The 17,378-nt window shown below is 35.6% G+C and overlaps 1 protein-coding gene across 3 annotated transcripts in view; it reads right to left on the bottom strand.

The window, feature by feature from the left end:
• DNTT (DNA nucleotidylexotransferase) overlaps positions 1 to 1,961 on the bottom strand; it is an 82,079-nt gene extending 80,118 nt beyond the window's left edge. For 2 of the 3 annotated variants that reach the window (XM_088059654.1, XM_088059656.1), the window contains exon 1: positions 1,759 to 1,961. In XM_088059654.1, coding sequence (XP_087915780.1) covers positions 1,759 to 1,961 — 203 coding nt within the window. Of the gene's footprint in view, positions 1 to 677; positions 748 to 1,758 lie in introns of those variants that run through there. The other variant, XM_088059655.1, reaches the window with a different exon arrangement.
• Positions 1,962 to 17,378: the final 15,417 nt, after the last annotated feature.

Raw genomic sequence — 17,378 nt, 5'->3', positions numbered from 1 at the left:
TGAAATCACAATGACAAATCCTGGAATCACTTCATAGAAAACTGCTATCAAGTAACTCTCCAATGCAATAAACATACTGTATTTTGGAACTATAAAGGACTGTGCTCCAGAAATGCGTGTTATGTTATAGTACAATTTTTTTCTCTCCATATAGTGGAACTTGTAGAGCAGAGTCCATTGAAAAACAATAAATCCCAATTTTTTTCTTCTAAAAAATTACAAACACAGATTAAGTGATTCTCCATGAAATACTGTTGGGTTTTTTATTATTTAACTCTGCTAGGTCCTATTTAATTAAACTGTCACATCTTTATACTTGAGTTAAAAAAAACAAAACAGTTAGAGACATAGAACTTCTGCTTCCTGTGGTTTATTTCACTTCATATAAAATATTCATATGTTATGTATTTGTACCAAGCTGCAGAGCTGGGAACTTTGCCATAACTATGCTCACAGCAGCAGTTTAGCTGCTGTGCTCCAGTTTCCTTTCATACCTGTACAGCTGTGCTGTTTTCTTGGCACAGAAACTAACAAATTTAGTATTTCCTCTGGCATTTTCAAAAGTAAAAATCAACAGCTAAATAGTTTTGTTTTATCCAGTAACAGCCAAGCTGAAATTAAACATAACACCTGCCTCATACAACTTACAGAATGTCTGAAATACTGGCAATAAATACCTGTGTGTCAAAGCAGCCCAGACAAAGCATTTACACATCCTCTACAGATTATTAATGTAGGATCCAGAACAGCATGCTGCATTTCTTTTTTCCCCAAGAATTCAATTAGTTTTGTATCAGATGCTAATTGCCTACTTCTGTTCAATACCTGCTTGAATCTTGCTTTACAAATTATTTCACCCTCCCCTCTTCCTCAGACTTTCAAAGTTGATGAGATTGAAAAAAAGTCTGTAGAAATAAGCTTTTATAGGCAGGACCCAGTTGTATACTCTCTTTGTACAGATCCAGAGAAATGATCAATACTTGGCTTTCCTCCAGCTTTTCAGAGAACCTACATAATGAGGCAGCTTTTGGAAAACTGCATAATGACATAACCAGCGTTCATGTAAAGCACTTTTGGGAGGAAGGCTTCCCTCAGAATGAGATGGTTTACTGAAACCAGACAAAACTGAATCTGGAGTATGTTTTCACTCTCAAATGCCATATCTGTGGTATTTTACTCCTAAGATTTTTCTCCAAAAAGTGTTCTTCCAGATTGTATCACATATAAGCCATAACTTTGAGACTTACATCAGGATAAAAAAGTTAAATACTGTAATACCAGAGATGATGTAGGCAAATGCCCCCTTCAACCCATCACAGTTTCCATTCTGTATATTTAACTTTGTTTTGATTTTCAATATTGGCCATAAAATTTAGATTAATCTTAACCTGACTTCAAAAGAGAAATAAGCAATGACTGATTCAGATGAGCTAAAGACATGATTTATATGCAGACATACAAAAATTGACAGATTAAAGATAAATTAGAAATGCACATTTTAAAAGTGAAAAATTAAAAATTTTGCTAAGTTTTGTGCTTTCTCTGCTCTCTCTCTAGAAGAGAATAGAAATAAACCACACACTAGGAACACCCACTGAACTCCTGGAACACATTTATAATGGAAAGAGCCACCTATATCCACCAAAAACATGGGCAAATGCTTCAATCACAGTCACTTCTATGACTATATTTATTTAATTGGAATGCTTCAAACAGCATTACCAGATGTTATTTCAAAACACATAAACATTTTCCTACCTTAGCTCACTTTCTACTCTGAAACCTTTTCTTCTTCCCAGTTCCATCAAAAACATCCTTCTGGTCATCCCCATCTTCCTCTGCATAATAAAAATGACCAAGTTACTGAACTTTATTTCATAACTGCAGGAAACTTTTGGGGAATGCAACCCTTTCTGTCTTTTCCTCTGGGGGGTTACAGCTGGAGTCTTGAACCTATCCATGATGCAAGGCAGAAGTGCCTTCACTTAGGTAAAATAGAGGTAACGTGCTTTCTGCCAGGCAACAGCTGTATTTAATGTCACCACCCATTGAAGTAAGGTTCTTGTTTCCCCTCTGAAATCAAAAGCAGGTGCTACACAAGCAGAAACATCACTCGCTCTCTACCAGCTGGGACTGCTTCAACAGAAATACTCCAGACAGGTGCAAAAATGCCTTCATTCCTTAAAACAGCCACTGCCTACAAAAACTATCCAAATAAAATTGATCAGCCAAATCACCTCAAAATTTCAACCAGGTCTTCAGCTGATTGAATGGCTCAGTTCCACCTTTTAGGCTTTAAGCACCCAGTTTTGGTTTTAAGACCTCCAGACAGCTACAGAGGAAATTATAGAGGCCACTTACATTCCTCATCTAGAGGAGGGGTACTGCTCATTGCAGAACTACACCAAAGTTTCTGCCAGTGTCATGTTGGATCCAGTTCTGGATCTCCCTGAATTACCATTAGAGCAAGGTGAGCACAAAGATCCAGGTTTACAGCATCTGCATCTACTTCAGCACAAATCCACTTCTGTGGTAAATATCCCTATTCCCATGTCAAGCTGGATTTATTTTTTCTTAACATAGCAGAGAATTTGGATTTTACCAGTCCTTCACAACACATCAGAAATATTACAATTCTCATTGCTCATGTTCAGGAGTTGAAGCAAGGTGGAAAAAATCCTAAATCAAATCTATCAATTATATTTTCTGTTATTTTATCAGAGATAAAATATACAAGCTGAGTTTCAGGAAAATGAGTCAAAACCTGTTTCCTGCAATTATGGCCCTGAGTTTAAAATTAAACTGTAAAAGTATTGCTGACATTTTCTGAGCCCTATAGCTCTTGCTGCTTCAACTGTAGTATTGCAGATATAAAGAAATACTTTTCATCAGAATAGAAACTAACCATCAAAAATTAATACAGAACTTTCAGCTCTGGGGTCTTCCTGAGGCCATGAAAAAATATATACATCATGCAGTATATAGATTAGACTGGATTCATTTCTTCCCTTGCCTAGGGATGACCCAGAAGCCAAAATATATATTCCTCTTTTGGATTTATAACATTAAAATTGTCAAATAAATCATTTCAAGGTTATTTTGAAATTATATGAGATATTTTCATAGGAATTGGAAAATGGACAAGCTGACTTTAAGAGGTTTAAGCAAAAGAATAGCAGCAAGGAAGCAAAAAAAAAATAATAGGCATGGATCTAGCATTAAGGCTGAGCAATCTGTTTTGGTTGTTCCATGTCTTTTTTTCAGACTACTAATCAATCATTGGACACTGGTCACTTCCCCATTTACAGCTTTCCTAGGCTTGGTAAAACACTTTATCTCAATTCCTACAAGGAATAATGTATTGGAGAACAGATTCTTTACATATGTTAAACAAAGTTTTATTTTATGTTATAATTAATTCAGTGCTCTAAAACATGTAAATATAATTTTCCCCAGTGAAACATCATTATGCTCAGTGCCAGTAAAATCCTTCTGGCATGAATAACAAGTTATTATTCCTTTGTGTTACTGTTATAATTCTTAAGCCAGATTTTTGAGGGTATTTAGGTGCCAAAAAGCTGCAAACAGAGACCTAGTGGGATTTTCAAAATATCTAAGCAACCTAGGCACTCGGCTCCTTTGGAAATCAATTTCTGGCTTTGAACCTAATGCAAAGAGATTTTCTCTAATAAACACAGTATAACATGAAAAAGTCTCTGCCAATGATGCAATTTTATTAAATATACCTTCTAAAATTAACAGGATTTCCATATCCCAGATGAGTGAATTACTTACTCTCCTATGATATTATATCATAATATTTTTGACAGTACTACAGGAAATAGAACATGCATTAGATAGAAAGAAAATACAACTGAGAAAAAGCAAGTCTCTTATTTATGACAAAGGAAAAGTATACTGTTATCTGAGACATGATACCACATGTGATTCGTGGCCTAAAACCACAGAAACCTGCAGAAATTTTCCATCTTGTTACAGTCTCATGGAGTTCAGAGTATTGCACATTCCTTGAGGGAAATCTGAACAAACTTTTATGTTCTTGCTATGGATCACTTTTGCAGACTATCAAAGGCAAAGATTAAGAATTCGACACAAATACTGATGGCCATTTAAGTAAACATTTTTCATCACTTGTGATGTGGGTGCCAACAACAGCATCCCAAACTCCTCTGAGGTGCAGAGTACTGATCAACTTCAAAGGGAGGTTCTTTGAGAGGAAAACTGCTGCAATGTACAGCTCCTCTGCATTTCAGTATTTACACATGCTTTCACTGCACGTTCTTGATTGTTGTCAGTCTTTCAGTGCCCTGCTGTCATGTGAGCTGCATTGTAAATATTTTATAAAATAGTACTTGTCCATTCATGTAGCTTTCATGAGGTGAATTGTGAAATTTCCTTTTAATACATAGCTACAATCTGCTAACCTTCAGAGAAAGCATCTCTCAAATGACAACAATAAAAATTAGAGAAGTGATTGGATGCTTTCTTATTTCACACAGGTTTAACAGCATCTCATGCAGTATTGTTTCACAATGGTTAATTTTCCTTATCTTTTTCATTTAGTAATTTTTCTTCAATACTTCAGTGTTTTCCAATTAACCAATTCATGGAAAATTTTTAATGCCTCTCACATTTGTGTTTTGTATAGATATTTCTGTTACTGTTCTTCTGTTTGAATTCTGGCTATCTTGGCTGCTAAGCATTTCCTTTGTCATCTATACCTGTTCTACCAATCCCTCAGTGCCTAAAAATCATACAGCAGGTGTTTTTCCTGGTTTAAAAATTAATTCTCCCACATCCCTTTTTATAGTCTCAAGCTGGGAGATTCAGGTTAGACGTTAGGAGGATTTTCTTCACAGAAAGGGTCATTAGGCATAGGAATGAGGGCACGTGTGGAGTCACCATCCCTGGAGGTGTTTAAGGAAGACTGGATGTGGCACTTGGTGTCATGTCTGGTTGACAAGGTGTTGTTCAGTCAAAGGTGGGACTCAATGTCAGAGGTATTTTCCAGCCTAATTGATTCTGTGGTAATTTTATTCCTTGAACCACTAGAATATTTTTAGGGGGCAGTTCTGAGGTATAGGTGTTTGAATTATTCCCATCAAAGATGATAAACTCCATAAGAAGCCATATGACCAAGCATTTCAAAAAACTTATTAAATGATATGTTTTTAATGTGCTTGCTTGGCTGTGTGATGCTATTTGGCATATAAAGTATACTTAGGACACAAAATTTTAGCTATTTTCATCAAATGTACAATATTTCTGATATATATGGTCAAAAGAGCTGGGGTTTTTTGGTTGGTTTTTTTGGGGGGGTTTTTTGCTACTTAATAAAAATGAAAATCTGAATAAAAATAATTTATTTGGCAACATCTTTTAAATCATACCAAGAGCTAACAGATTGTTTAATTTACTGCATACGGAGGTATTCTAGAAAGGTCAGGTTTTTTTCTGAGCCACTTCTGAAAAAACTAGGGAAGAGCTAGCTATCCATAGCTCTGAATAATTAAATAGAGCAATAGGGTTCTCCCTTACAGCTTAGGGAAAAAGTAATTGGTGACAAATCCTAGCAGGATCCTACTCACATCAATATGCCTATATTCCCTTGAAACTATTATTTTCACTCATCCTTCAGTCTCTCTGTTCAATAACAAGGTTTACAATTGTTCTCTTTAGTTACTCTGTGTATGGTAGTTGCTTCTCCTTGTTGTGATTGTTATTGGACTATTTGATTTTTGTGCTGGTACATCAATGGTTTTCTTTATACTTTAGTCTCATGAGAGCCATGTGAACCTTTAGCAACAAGCAGAGACATATCTGCATAATCCCATCAATGTACATGGCCAGGCAGCTCCTTTGACAGCTATGCATCTCTTCCAAGCATGGTTTACAAAGGTAAATCTGCCTGGATTTTGAGCAGCATTTATTTATTTAGCTGGTCCCATTTATCTCACTGCTAGTATTAAAGACATTTCCATTAACTAAGAAATACCAAGCAACCTTCCAGAGACGAGGAGCTACACAAATGGGGTTGCACAGTCTAAATTTAGGCAGCTGTAAATATTATTTATTTCAACAATGACTCAATAACATTTCTGTGGACATTTCAGAAACTTCTTATATAACCATATAATACTAGAAACAAACACTCTTAAATTATAATAAAATTATAATGCTGTTATAATAGTAATTCTTATCATTCTTTATCTACAAAGAATATTTACGTCCTCTTCTGCTCCTCTGGTAGGACACTGCAAACAAAACATCTAAATTGTTCATTTATCTTCTTTTAATTAGGTGTTACAATAGTTACTAGGTGGTAGAACTGAGGCACCTTGCAGTGACACTGCAGCGTTTCCAGACCAACTTACATTACAGAACATACAAACAGCAGCATGTGTGAGATTTATGCCTTCTACATTTACAGGTAAAGCATGACACATTTAATAAAGATAGATGTACCTTTGCCAAAACAATGAAAACTGGGAAAAGGATATTTCCATGATTCACAGAAATCTTTCAGCTATACATTCAATTTTGAGTAGTACAGGCAAGTTCCCACACCATCAAGGTGAGGAGCTAATCTGACCAATTAATATAAGAGAAGTATGAGTAAGTACCATAGATAATGTTGTTGCAAAGGGAAGAAAAACATGAATAATATTATTCAAAATTGCCCCTTCTTAAGAGTTTATGCAAGTCAAACCAAGATAAAATTTATCTCAGTTTTTGGCTATTGAGCAAAAGCAACAGGTAACACTTAACAGCACAGTGAGTCCTGACAGAGCTCTTTCTGCACACTCCACTGAAACAAGCTGCAGGAAGAAGTCAGAGCCAGCACCAGAGAAGCTGAAGGAACTGCTGATGAGTGTTAGACACATCTTTGTGTTATCTACAGAGAGAAAACAAAACAGATGTTCATCCAAGTGATGTGTTGTGAATTTTGCAGGTGAAGGAAAAATCAATTAGAAGCCTTTTTATTTACCCTAGAAATTTGAACTGAAGGAATCTGAAAAGCAGAGTGGAATGGAGCAGAATTCTCGCCTTTTTAATTTATTGAGGTGCAGCGTTCCACTAATGCAGAACTAATTACAGCAGAAGTAACCTAGCTGGGTAATTAATTCATAGCAGAAGCATCAGGCAGCAGGATTTTTTTAACACAAAACAGTTCTTGACACAATTTCCACAAAAATCATACTTTCCATTTCTTACTGACTTCACTTATTAATTTGGCAGCTGCCTGGAGTATCACAAAATACTTACATGGTTTTTATTTTGCAGTATGGATTTGATGGCTCTACCTTTAACTACAGTGAAGGTTAATTTATATCCAACTGCATAAAAAATTTTTTCTCCAAGCTATGAGCAATTCTTTTCCAGGCTATCTCAAAGTTTGCTTCCATTGTTTCATCTTGCAGAAAACTCAATATTACTATGTTGCAAAGTTGCAATAGCCCCTAGAAACTGTGCCCCAGTGTAGCACTGCATGTTTACTTAGTAGTGAGCATGTGTTCACTAAAACAAAAAAAAGCACTCTCTGCAGAACATGTTTGGAAAGTCAGCCCTGAATCATCTTTCAGACTCCTTAAATGATAGGTAGAAGTATCATGCCATTATTTTATTGCATGCACACCTGTTTATTAAAAAATTCCACCACAAGCTTTAACACATTTTTATATTTTTCAAAGACATATTGTACAATTGCAACTAACTGAGGCAGCTACAATATGAGCTTTACTCCTCTTTCCTGTGTTTTCTGCTGCAGAGACGATTCGGTTTTAAGAAATAGAAATTAATTTTCTTCTAGATAAAAAGTCAGACTCAACATACTGTCACATAACTATTAATCAAGCTAGTAATTCAATATTTAAGTGACAAATCAAAATAACACACCATAATAAAGAATTTCACCAGAACACTTCAATGTCTTTCTTCCCATAAGGTTTCCTATATCCTTCTGCTTTTCTGCTCCTGTGCTAAACTAATTATTATTGTGTCTTATGAAGCATGGCAGCAGGAAGGATATAAAGCAGGTAAACATATTTGAAAATGCTGCTCTGTTACAATTTACTCAAAAAATTACTAAAAAAATTCATGCTATTTTTAATCACTTTGCACTTTGTGATGTTATTAAGGACACAAATCAGTATCTCAGTTTTCTTTTGCTGTTGGCAGATCATTATGAAGTTTACAATGCACTAGAATTCAAAATATCAGCCATACAAACATGAAAAAAAAACAGGGGCTAAATTTGTCTGTGCAACTGTATTATTTTACAAAGATGTAAAAGCAGGACAAGTTAGAGGAGAGAAAGGCCTAAATCCTGAGACTGTGCTGGGGTTATGGACAGCAGGTACCAGTAGATCCCAAAATCATCATATAGCCAAGAAATAATATTTTGGCAAGTACATACATGTTTTCAAAGAACAGCTCATTTCCTGATGCTCTGGGCTGCTCTTCTGCAAGCTTGAGTCAAACACCAGAGAAGTCACACCAGCCTACCACCCAAGCTCTCACTGTCCAAAGCAATTGAGTAAAATAGGATAATTTGGAGATAATCTCCTGTATATATTTAGGCCAAACCACCAAGTTACTTACGTGAGGCACTGAGGAAAATAGTGTTTTTTCTCTCTTATGGTCTTACCCAACAGTCTGTGCTCTACAGACTCATCAAAGAGAGCACCTGAATATCTCAACAGAACATGCACAGCTACTGTACAATATCCTTCAAAGAACAAGGAAGCCATAACAATGTACACAGACTACAGCTTTGACAGCTGTGAGTGAATGGATATCAAAATCATGTCAAGAAGTCTGTGCAAGAAGATACTCAATACTACTAAACTACTAAAATGATAAGACGTAGTTAAGGTTTTTAAATGTATGGGAAAAAAATCCAAGATGTCTCTACTGAGAAATGAAATTTTATGTAAATAAAATGGGACATGATCAAGAAACTGTATACACAAGTCGAATTAAAGAATTTTAAGGGGGGTTGGGGGGATGTGTGTGTGCACATATCATAACTACAGAACCATGCAGTAAACATTGATAAAATTATATTTTGCTAACAGTATGGGTTTGTATCTACAGAAAATCTGATCATTCCATTATCTTGGCATCTAATACAGTACAAAATGTGCCATATTGCACAACCTGCAGAGGGAAAAATCCATGTATATTTTCATACTTCAGTAAATCCTGAAAATTCTTTGTCACACGTAATTGTATGTACAGTATATCTTTCCTTTTATACAGACTCAATGGCTTCCTGGCTCCTTGTTTCACTTGTATACATGTTATGTGAGTTAAAATGTCTTCTTTATCCTTTCCTACACATTGTACAAGTGTTAAAAGCAAGGAGGGAGGGTGGCATGGGGACACACACGTGACGGGGGACAGAGAGAGCACACAATTGTGGGCAATTATGCTCAGCTTAGATGGTTGGAAAAAAAGGGGCTCAGATCAACTTTTCAAGGGCCATTACTGTTCTGGTTGTAAACAGTGTGGTGAAAGGAACCAAACATAAATATTTCTTGATGAGTAATGGCAAAGAGAGGTCAAAGAAACTACCTAAATAAGACTGCAAGAGTGGATGTTTCTGAGAGGGAATAAACTCACATTTGAGGGAGAAGATATTAGAGGAAGAAATATTCTTTACTTTTAGCAACCATTTAGACATATTGTCATCACTGCTCACTGGTCAAAATCATGAGACAACAAAACACAAACCCAGCAGCCTTTGTGGCATGATAGGAAGCCATCACACGTGCTCCCTCTGCTTCACAGCAAACCACAACAGGATCACCTCATGTCACCTCCACAGCTGCACTACCCACAAGCAGCTTACAGCACAAATACCAGCGTAAACCAGCAGCAGTGCAACACAAAAGGGTACAGGTGAGGGGCAGAAATTATGGAAAACTCTTTCAAAGGACTAAGCAGGAAAGAAGTAACAATTGACAATACTTCTTCAGACCAGTTCAACTTTATGTATTTGCATTCATAATGCTTTCAAAGCTATGTTACACAGCTTGGCACAAGAATATAGCACGTTCATTGAGTAAAATCATTAGGAAAATAATGGAAAAGTAAACTAGTAAAACAAAACTACTAAATACACAGTACACAGCAGATGGAGCTAGAATTTGTAACTACCTTGTCACTCAGTATTGTACATTTGACATCAAAACTTACAACTCAGTCTCTCTCCAAAATGTCTGAGCCAAAAGAAGTCGACTGCTTCACCTGACTCCGTAAACCATCCAAGAAAATTTTAAAAGCCTTATCCTTGCAAAGCCTGAGCAAACTGAGGTTAGAAGATCCAGCTGAGAAGGCATCTCATATATAGTAGAGCCAGTCACTCCATGGATTACTTGAGCCTCCTCAATTATCTCCAGAGCAAGCAAGAAAGATTTTAAAAATACATCAAAACAATGATCACTCAGGTTCTTTTCTTGTCATGTTTGAGACTATTTTTGCCTTACAGCAATGACTGAAGGTCTCTCCTGTTGCTGTATATCCTAAGCCACATTTAATTGACAACTATTTAAATGGATACATTAAAAACACTCAATCTTGGTACAGTTGTTTCAGTACTACAAATAAACCAGACACACATGAACAGTTATATATCACTTTGCTTCCTAATTTGTGTGGAATATGCCTGAAAAGTAGTCAATACTATTCCCCTCCCTCACATTTCAAAACAGGCACATATGTAAGCTTAAGAAGTGTACTTGGCACTCTTCAGGCTTTCTATTTTCATAAGTGACTAGAAGCTCCAAACTCATCCACCTTCCATTTAGATCACTGCTTTTCAATCTTTTTCAGCTGTGTGACACAAGATATCCATATTAACAATTAGGTAAGGATAATCATTAGGTTCAAAGGAAACAAAGCTCATTTTTCTGCCTTTTAGACAAAGCCTAGAAATGAGAAAATTGATTGAGCACAGATGTGAGCAAGGGTCTGAAGACTGTGCTTGGATTTCAGCTAAAAGGAATCATTTTTGAACATTAATGAACAAGATAAATCTTTAGAGCTCTGAGTTCTACTGCTAAGCATTGAATTCAATAGGATCCCATGGCCTAAAAGTACTACAGGGCCAGCAATTTCAGGCATATGGACAATGTTAGGGTAGCAGGCATCAGGATTGCTGGGATTCTATATTCACATTACCCAATGGGTTTATGATCAATTAATTCCTGTGCAAGTAAAGAAACCTTCCTGCTCAAATGAGGGTGTTAGGTGTGGGGAGGCAACAGCTGTGCTTGGGCTGACAGTGCCCAACAGACTGGAGTCAGACCTGATTCAGAAGAAACCACCTGGCTTGGTTTTGTGGTCATACAAGAAATAAATTCCTTCTGCAGAACTCTAAGCCAAGCTTTTGCACCTCTCTTCTATTTCATCTTCTCTCTTCTCTTCATCCTGTAAAGTGTTCATACAAGGCCCCTAATTAAGTATAGTTCTTGGGCAAATTAGTGAATTCACGTGGGCAAGCACTTTATACTGAATCCAGAGAAGCACATGGAGTAGGAGTGAGAGCAGGTAAAGAAAGTGGGTTTGATTGATTTTCTGAACAATTGCTGAAATAAATACTTTTTTGATCAGGAAAAACAAGACATTGACCATAAAATGAAACCAAAATGTTTCTCCATGATTGAAAGTGTTCATTCAACCAAAAATGAAACTCCTTGTATCAATTATCCAAAAATAACCCAAATTCAGCTTAGGCAGAAAAATGTGTTTCACTTGATGTGAAGCCAGGCAACAAAAAGCAATTTCAAAATATTCATTGTCCTATTTTCTTATTTTATTTTTAAATTTAGGGCTATTTTTATTTTAAAATACCATTTTTTTAATGAGAAGTGAAAAGAAAAAAAAAGTCACCTTATTCTGCTGGTGACATTTACTGGTTTATCTAAGTCCTGTAAACACTGAGTCCTGTACAAGCATAAACAAAATGAATCCCAGAGCAATCAGTTTAATATCTTATGTGTTGGATCTCTGGCTTTTGTCAGATTTTGGTAACAGCACTGAACAGTGTTTGGGGTGGGGGTTGACTATGATTTGGGTTTTTTAAAATATATGCTCTTGTTTAAGTAAGTTGCAGGCATTCCTTTAACTATGATCTTGGTTTTTAATAGTCATATTTTGACACATCAGGACAAGCCCTAATGAGATATACTCACACTTAGATATATTTAGACTTATATGACACAATATGCAGCCACCTTGATATATCCAGGCTCTCACCAGAAATACATGGTAAGTGTGATCCATTCACCTTCCTCAATTTCTGTGCAGATGCATTGGTGGCAAATTTTCAAACACTGGAAACTCTTCATCAAAACTGAATATTTTTATGAAGTATATTCTTTAGTTCAATCACAGTCAAAGGATATAAAATCTGTAGGTTTTTTATATCAACCAATTTCTGTTATGCAAAAAGTCACACTCTATAATGACTGTTAGTCATTTGCAACCTTAACACCTACGAATTTACAAATCTATTTGAAGACTTCATGGAAGAGAAGACCAAGATGAGTGATGTGATTTTTACACTGAGTAGAAATAATTTCATTTTCATTCCCGGTTTAAGGCCAGCTTCTGGATTATTTCTGCTTCAGCTAGTACGACTGAAACTTGAATAGATGGCAAGGAAAAACTTGAGTTTCAATAAGAGACACATCTAAGGTTTTCAGAAGCCTAAATAAGTAAACAAGTGTTCAGTAGAATCTAGGGAAGAGTGGTGCCCTTTACAACTGGTGCAGAAGAAATGTGCTTTTAACTTGCATACTGGTGCATTCACACATACACACTTTTCACTTCTATGAATGTTAAAAACATTTTGTCCGTGTTGGGTAGGTCAAATGCTCAAAGTTGAAAACATTTATCATTCAGTTGGTATGACTTTATTTGAGACAGCAGTCATATATCAACAAAGATTCAGGACAGTGACTTTTCCTGAGGGATTCAGGGAGTGAGGGAGTACATTAACCAGAGGCACATTTTCTTGCTATCCAACTGCTTATTGCTATACCATCCAGTACAGCACATTATACCATAATATTTTGCATAATGGCTGAATATGATACATGTCTTTAAGACATGACAAGTCCAGTCTCACTGCACATATGACCTTTATGACCCCTCACATAAACTTTGGTTCTATTCATAGAGGTTTCATTTCTTTCTTCATGTGATTTGTTCTAAACATAAATTCTTCTAACCTAATCTCATAAATTTAATTGAAACTTGTAAGCAGATTATACTGTCCATAAAATGGAAATTAATCATTTTTTAAAGCCAGATTTCAGTGTTATATCTAGCAATATTTTATCCAGAAATATTTGAACAGTAAACTGAAATGGAGAAGGAATTGTTCAGTGAACAATTTAGATTAATTACTTCAACACAAAGGGATAATATTGCTACATGAGGACAATTCTGTGCTAAGAACAGCTCATCTAAAATTCCTGCTCTTGTGATCACTGTTTTTGCTGGGGAAGGGAAGGAACATCAAATACTCAAATAGTTCATCTGAGAAAGGAGTGATAACTACTGTTCCAGACTGAGAACACATTTCTTGTTCCCTCTAAACACAAACTTATTTCTAGAAAAAGTAATCCTTTCAAAAAATGGAACTATTATCTCTGGCTCATTAAGAAAAATTTCAGTATTTTTGGCCATTTTCAGCAATGGTTTGATAGAGAGAAAGGTATTGTTTCCAATTACTGTTGACACACTTCTTGAACTTGGCTTACTAAAGCATAAAAGCATACATGAAATGTCTGTGTTCAATATCACTTACTCCCAAATGTCTAAGTCAGAAATCACTGTTTAATCAATCCAAAAGTGGAGAGAAAATCCATTAGGCTTACAATCAATGACTGCAGATCATCTTCAAATAAAATCTTCACTAAAGAGCTCATTTCAAACTGAGCAAACATTAAGTCCTGAACTTATATAATCAGCAAACATCTATTCACCAGAAAGCGTATCAAAGTCATGGGACTTGAGGTATCATAACACAGCTTCCATTTACAAGATGATGTATTCACATGGGGAATATCAGCCCTGGCAGACAAACAAGAAGGTAAAACCTTAACACTTATCTGCCTTTCATATGCTGGTCGCAATAAAAATGAATTTGAAAATAATTCTAGAATTAGTACAATATTTTGTGCATGAAGGTTCAGTGAGAGGCTGTTGCACATTAGTACAGCACAGAATTCTGAACTCCTTGTATTTTCACTGCTGACAAATAGGGGAACATTAAGAATTCTATCCAACTTTGATAATTATGACTTGCTTAAATTGTGTAAATAGCATTTCACAAGAACATGGAGTTTCCCAAATAAAAGGCAAGGTACAACATTTTCTTTCCAAAGCATGGCTTTACTCTATTGCCTTGCACACAGAATTTGCCAGGATAAACTAATAGTCAACTGTCATGTTAAGCCCCCTTGATACCAAGTGTCAGTTATCAAAAAAAAATAAAATATCCTGTATCTTGTCATTAATCTGCACTGGGTTTATCCACAGATCTCAAAACAAGCCAATGAACTGCCAACCCTGACAGCTGCAAATGTCTCATGCACGAATGTGTACTGTGGGCTAGATTCCTATCTCAGTTACGGCAGTAACAATAAAAGGTCCTTTTGTAAACAACATCAACACGAAATTACATCAACTACCTATGGTAAAATTACAGGTAGAACCTACATGAAAATGGGAAAGAAAACTAAACATTCATTCTGTATGTATAAATATTACAAATTTAATAAATTAACCATGCAGTTAAGAAGAAACTATTCCAAGCAACAAAAAAAACCCCACCCCTCCATTTTTGAAAACTTAATTATACTAGTTCTGCATCAGTAAGACATTTGTTATTTGATTTTATGCATACATGGGGTGAAAATTATTTTTAGTCTAAAGAATTGCCAAACTCTTCTTTTAGGATATTACTTTTCACTGTCAACAGGAGATCAACTGCTTTGCATTAGATCTCCTTCCTTCTCTGTTCCTGAGCTCTAAGGATTCAATGCAGTTGAATACTCCCCCTTATGGACTGCTACAACATGACATTCTAGTGTTTTGTGTTTATTTCTCTTTACTAAACGCTACCACCTCCTCCATGCACTGTAGATATAGCAACAGAGTTAAGATAGGTCTAGAGTATTACAGCCCATAGAAACTCTTTCATTTCACTGAGTAAATCTGTGATAGCAGATTTTTGCAACTGAGGATTGTTATTCATTGTTTTGCTTTGAAAGGCATTTTTGATCATCATTATTAAATCTCAGAATATAGAATAAATATATAGGAAGAGAATTGATTAAATCAGGATTTTCTGAGTAGTGTTTTTTTCTTATTGGATTTTACCCTGGACAGTAAATACATCTAAGCATTTTGTTAGGAGATCTGTTACTGCAGTGACTTATCTGAAATCATATTTGTTAACCCTGTAAGAAACAAATGTAGAACAGTGAAATTAAAACTAATTAAAATGGTATTCACTACATTTTCCTGAAGAAGTGGAAAAAATTGTACAGCATGTGTATGTGGCCACTGGCACCTACTCTCTGTGTATATTTGGTGAGAATAACTTTCATCTCCAGGTTCAGTACTCGTTTCTTCAAATCAAGCACTCCACTTCAAAATGGATTTGCAACCTCATTGTGCTAATCTTTTAGAAGTAAGCTTTACTAGTTAAACCTTATATAAGATCAGCTGCCCTAGATTAAAATCTATTCAACTTAAAATGCCTTTCACCGTTCAGAAAGTCTTTCCTGCTTTCTGTTTTCACCCTATTACTGACTGAAAACACACTGGGTCACTCACTTTCTATAACTGACTGTAATAGCTTATTCTTCAGTGCAGTTTGTGTTAGTATACATCCCCTGTTCTACTGTGTCCTCATCATGATCGAGGAGGAGAAAGTGTTGATATTTTTAATCTGAAATTACTGTTACTCAAACAGTAAAATGAATAGTTACCATTGATCCTCCTCGCTTCTTTTTAACACCAATTCATCTTCTCAAAATGTGCTGAAAAACATTCATTAACAGTGATATAATTTCACCTCCTTTGTGCTGTGTCAGTCCAGCAAAGAGCTCTGTTCTCTTGCAAACTTTTCAGAATTCAGTTGGCAACTTCAAAGAACAACAAATTCCCCCAGAAGATCCTGTAACATTAAGAAAAGCACATTAAGGATTAAGATCCTCTCTGGAAATAAACAGCACGTCATTTGATTCAAGTTCTTTTCCCCTGAACTTTAACTGAGTGCTCCTGGGGTCATCCCAATAAAACAGTTCACTAAAAGGCAACCTTTCTGAAAGTGCTTTTATCTTTGCTTATTCCGTTATAAAAATGAATGGGTTCATCTGCAATGGATTTGCAATTTAAATATCTAAACACAATAACCAGATTAACAATTTTCTGCAGCATATTCTGTTTATGAGTTAGGGAGTTAATGTAAAAAAAAATAAATTATTTAGAACATTTATCAGAACACTCAAAGTGTGCAAACAATACAAATAATAAAAACAACTGGGGAACTTAGCAAAAATCCTACTAAAATCCCCTCACAAAAAATTAAGCGTAAATACTGAAACTCCATATAACATTTGACAAATAATTCCCAGTACTGTTTTAATCTCCTCTGTGAACAAAAGGGGTGGTGTCATCTCTATTCAAGAAGTTCACTTGATTTTGCTTTTCAAGTTTCCAAATAATGTTAAATCAAAAAATTGAAGTTCCTCTATTAGGCAAAAATTTTACAACTAAGTCTTAAAGGAGGTGACACCTTCTGAAACAGGAAAGGTTATTCAATAATTCTCCTAAATTCTACTATTCTGAAGCTATCAAATAGCACAGAAATTTTATATGAAATGCTAAATTTCAACTTTGCTCTTTCTGAGACTGATCATATTTGAACAGAATCCTCTTTTAAAAGGAAGCTGGTTTAGGATTCTTCTATATGCAGTAGCACAGAAAACTCTTGAGGATTTAAAACTGGAGTTCATAGTGGGAACTAATTGTAAATGTATTTTCTAGTTATAGGCTGTACAGTTAAGGATGTTTTCGTTAGAGAATTAAACACCATAAATATTAAAGCTCTGTCTTTCAGACAGGGTGAACAGACACAGAAAGTTGCTTTTCCACAACAACCTTGTTTTTGAGGTGTTTCTAATCTTTCAAGAAGGGGAGACACCCCACTCCCACTGGCAGTTTGTAATCTGGAAGCAGAAAAATTGACAGAAATTCAGGGGGAAAAAACCAGGAGGCAGGAAGGCAATCCTTATGAATTAATATATTGTCTCACATCAAACAGAGGGGTCTGG

The sequence above is a fragment of the Pseudopodoces humilis genome, chromosome 9, assembly GCF_049639895.1.
Source record: "Pseudopodoces humilis isolate 2021_Gansu_Grassland_sample_001 chromosome 9, ASM4963989v1, whole genome shotgun sequence".
Lineage (NCBI taxonomy): Eukaryota > Metazoa > Chordata > Aves > Passeriformes > Paridae > Pseudopodoces > Pseudopodoces humilis.
This window is presented reverse-complemented; position numbering and strand designations above follow the sequence as displayed.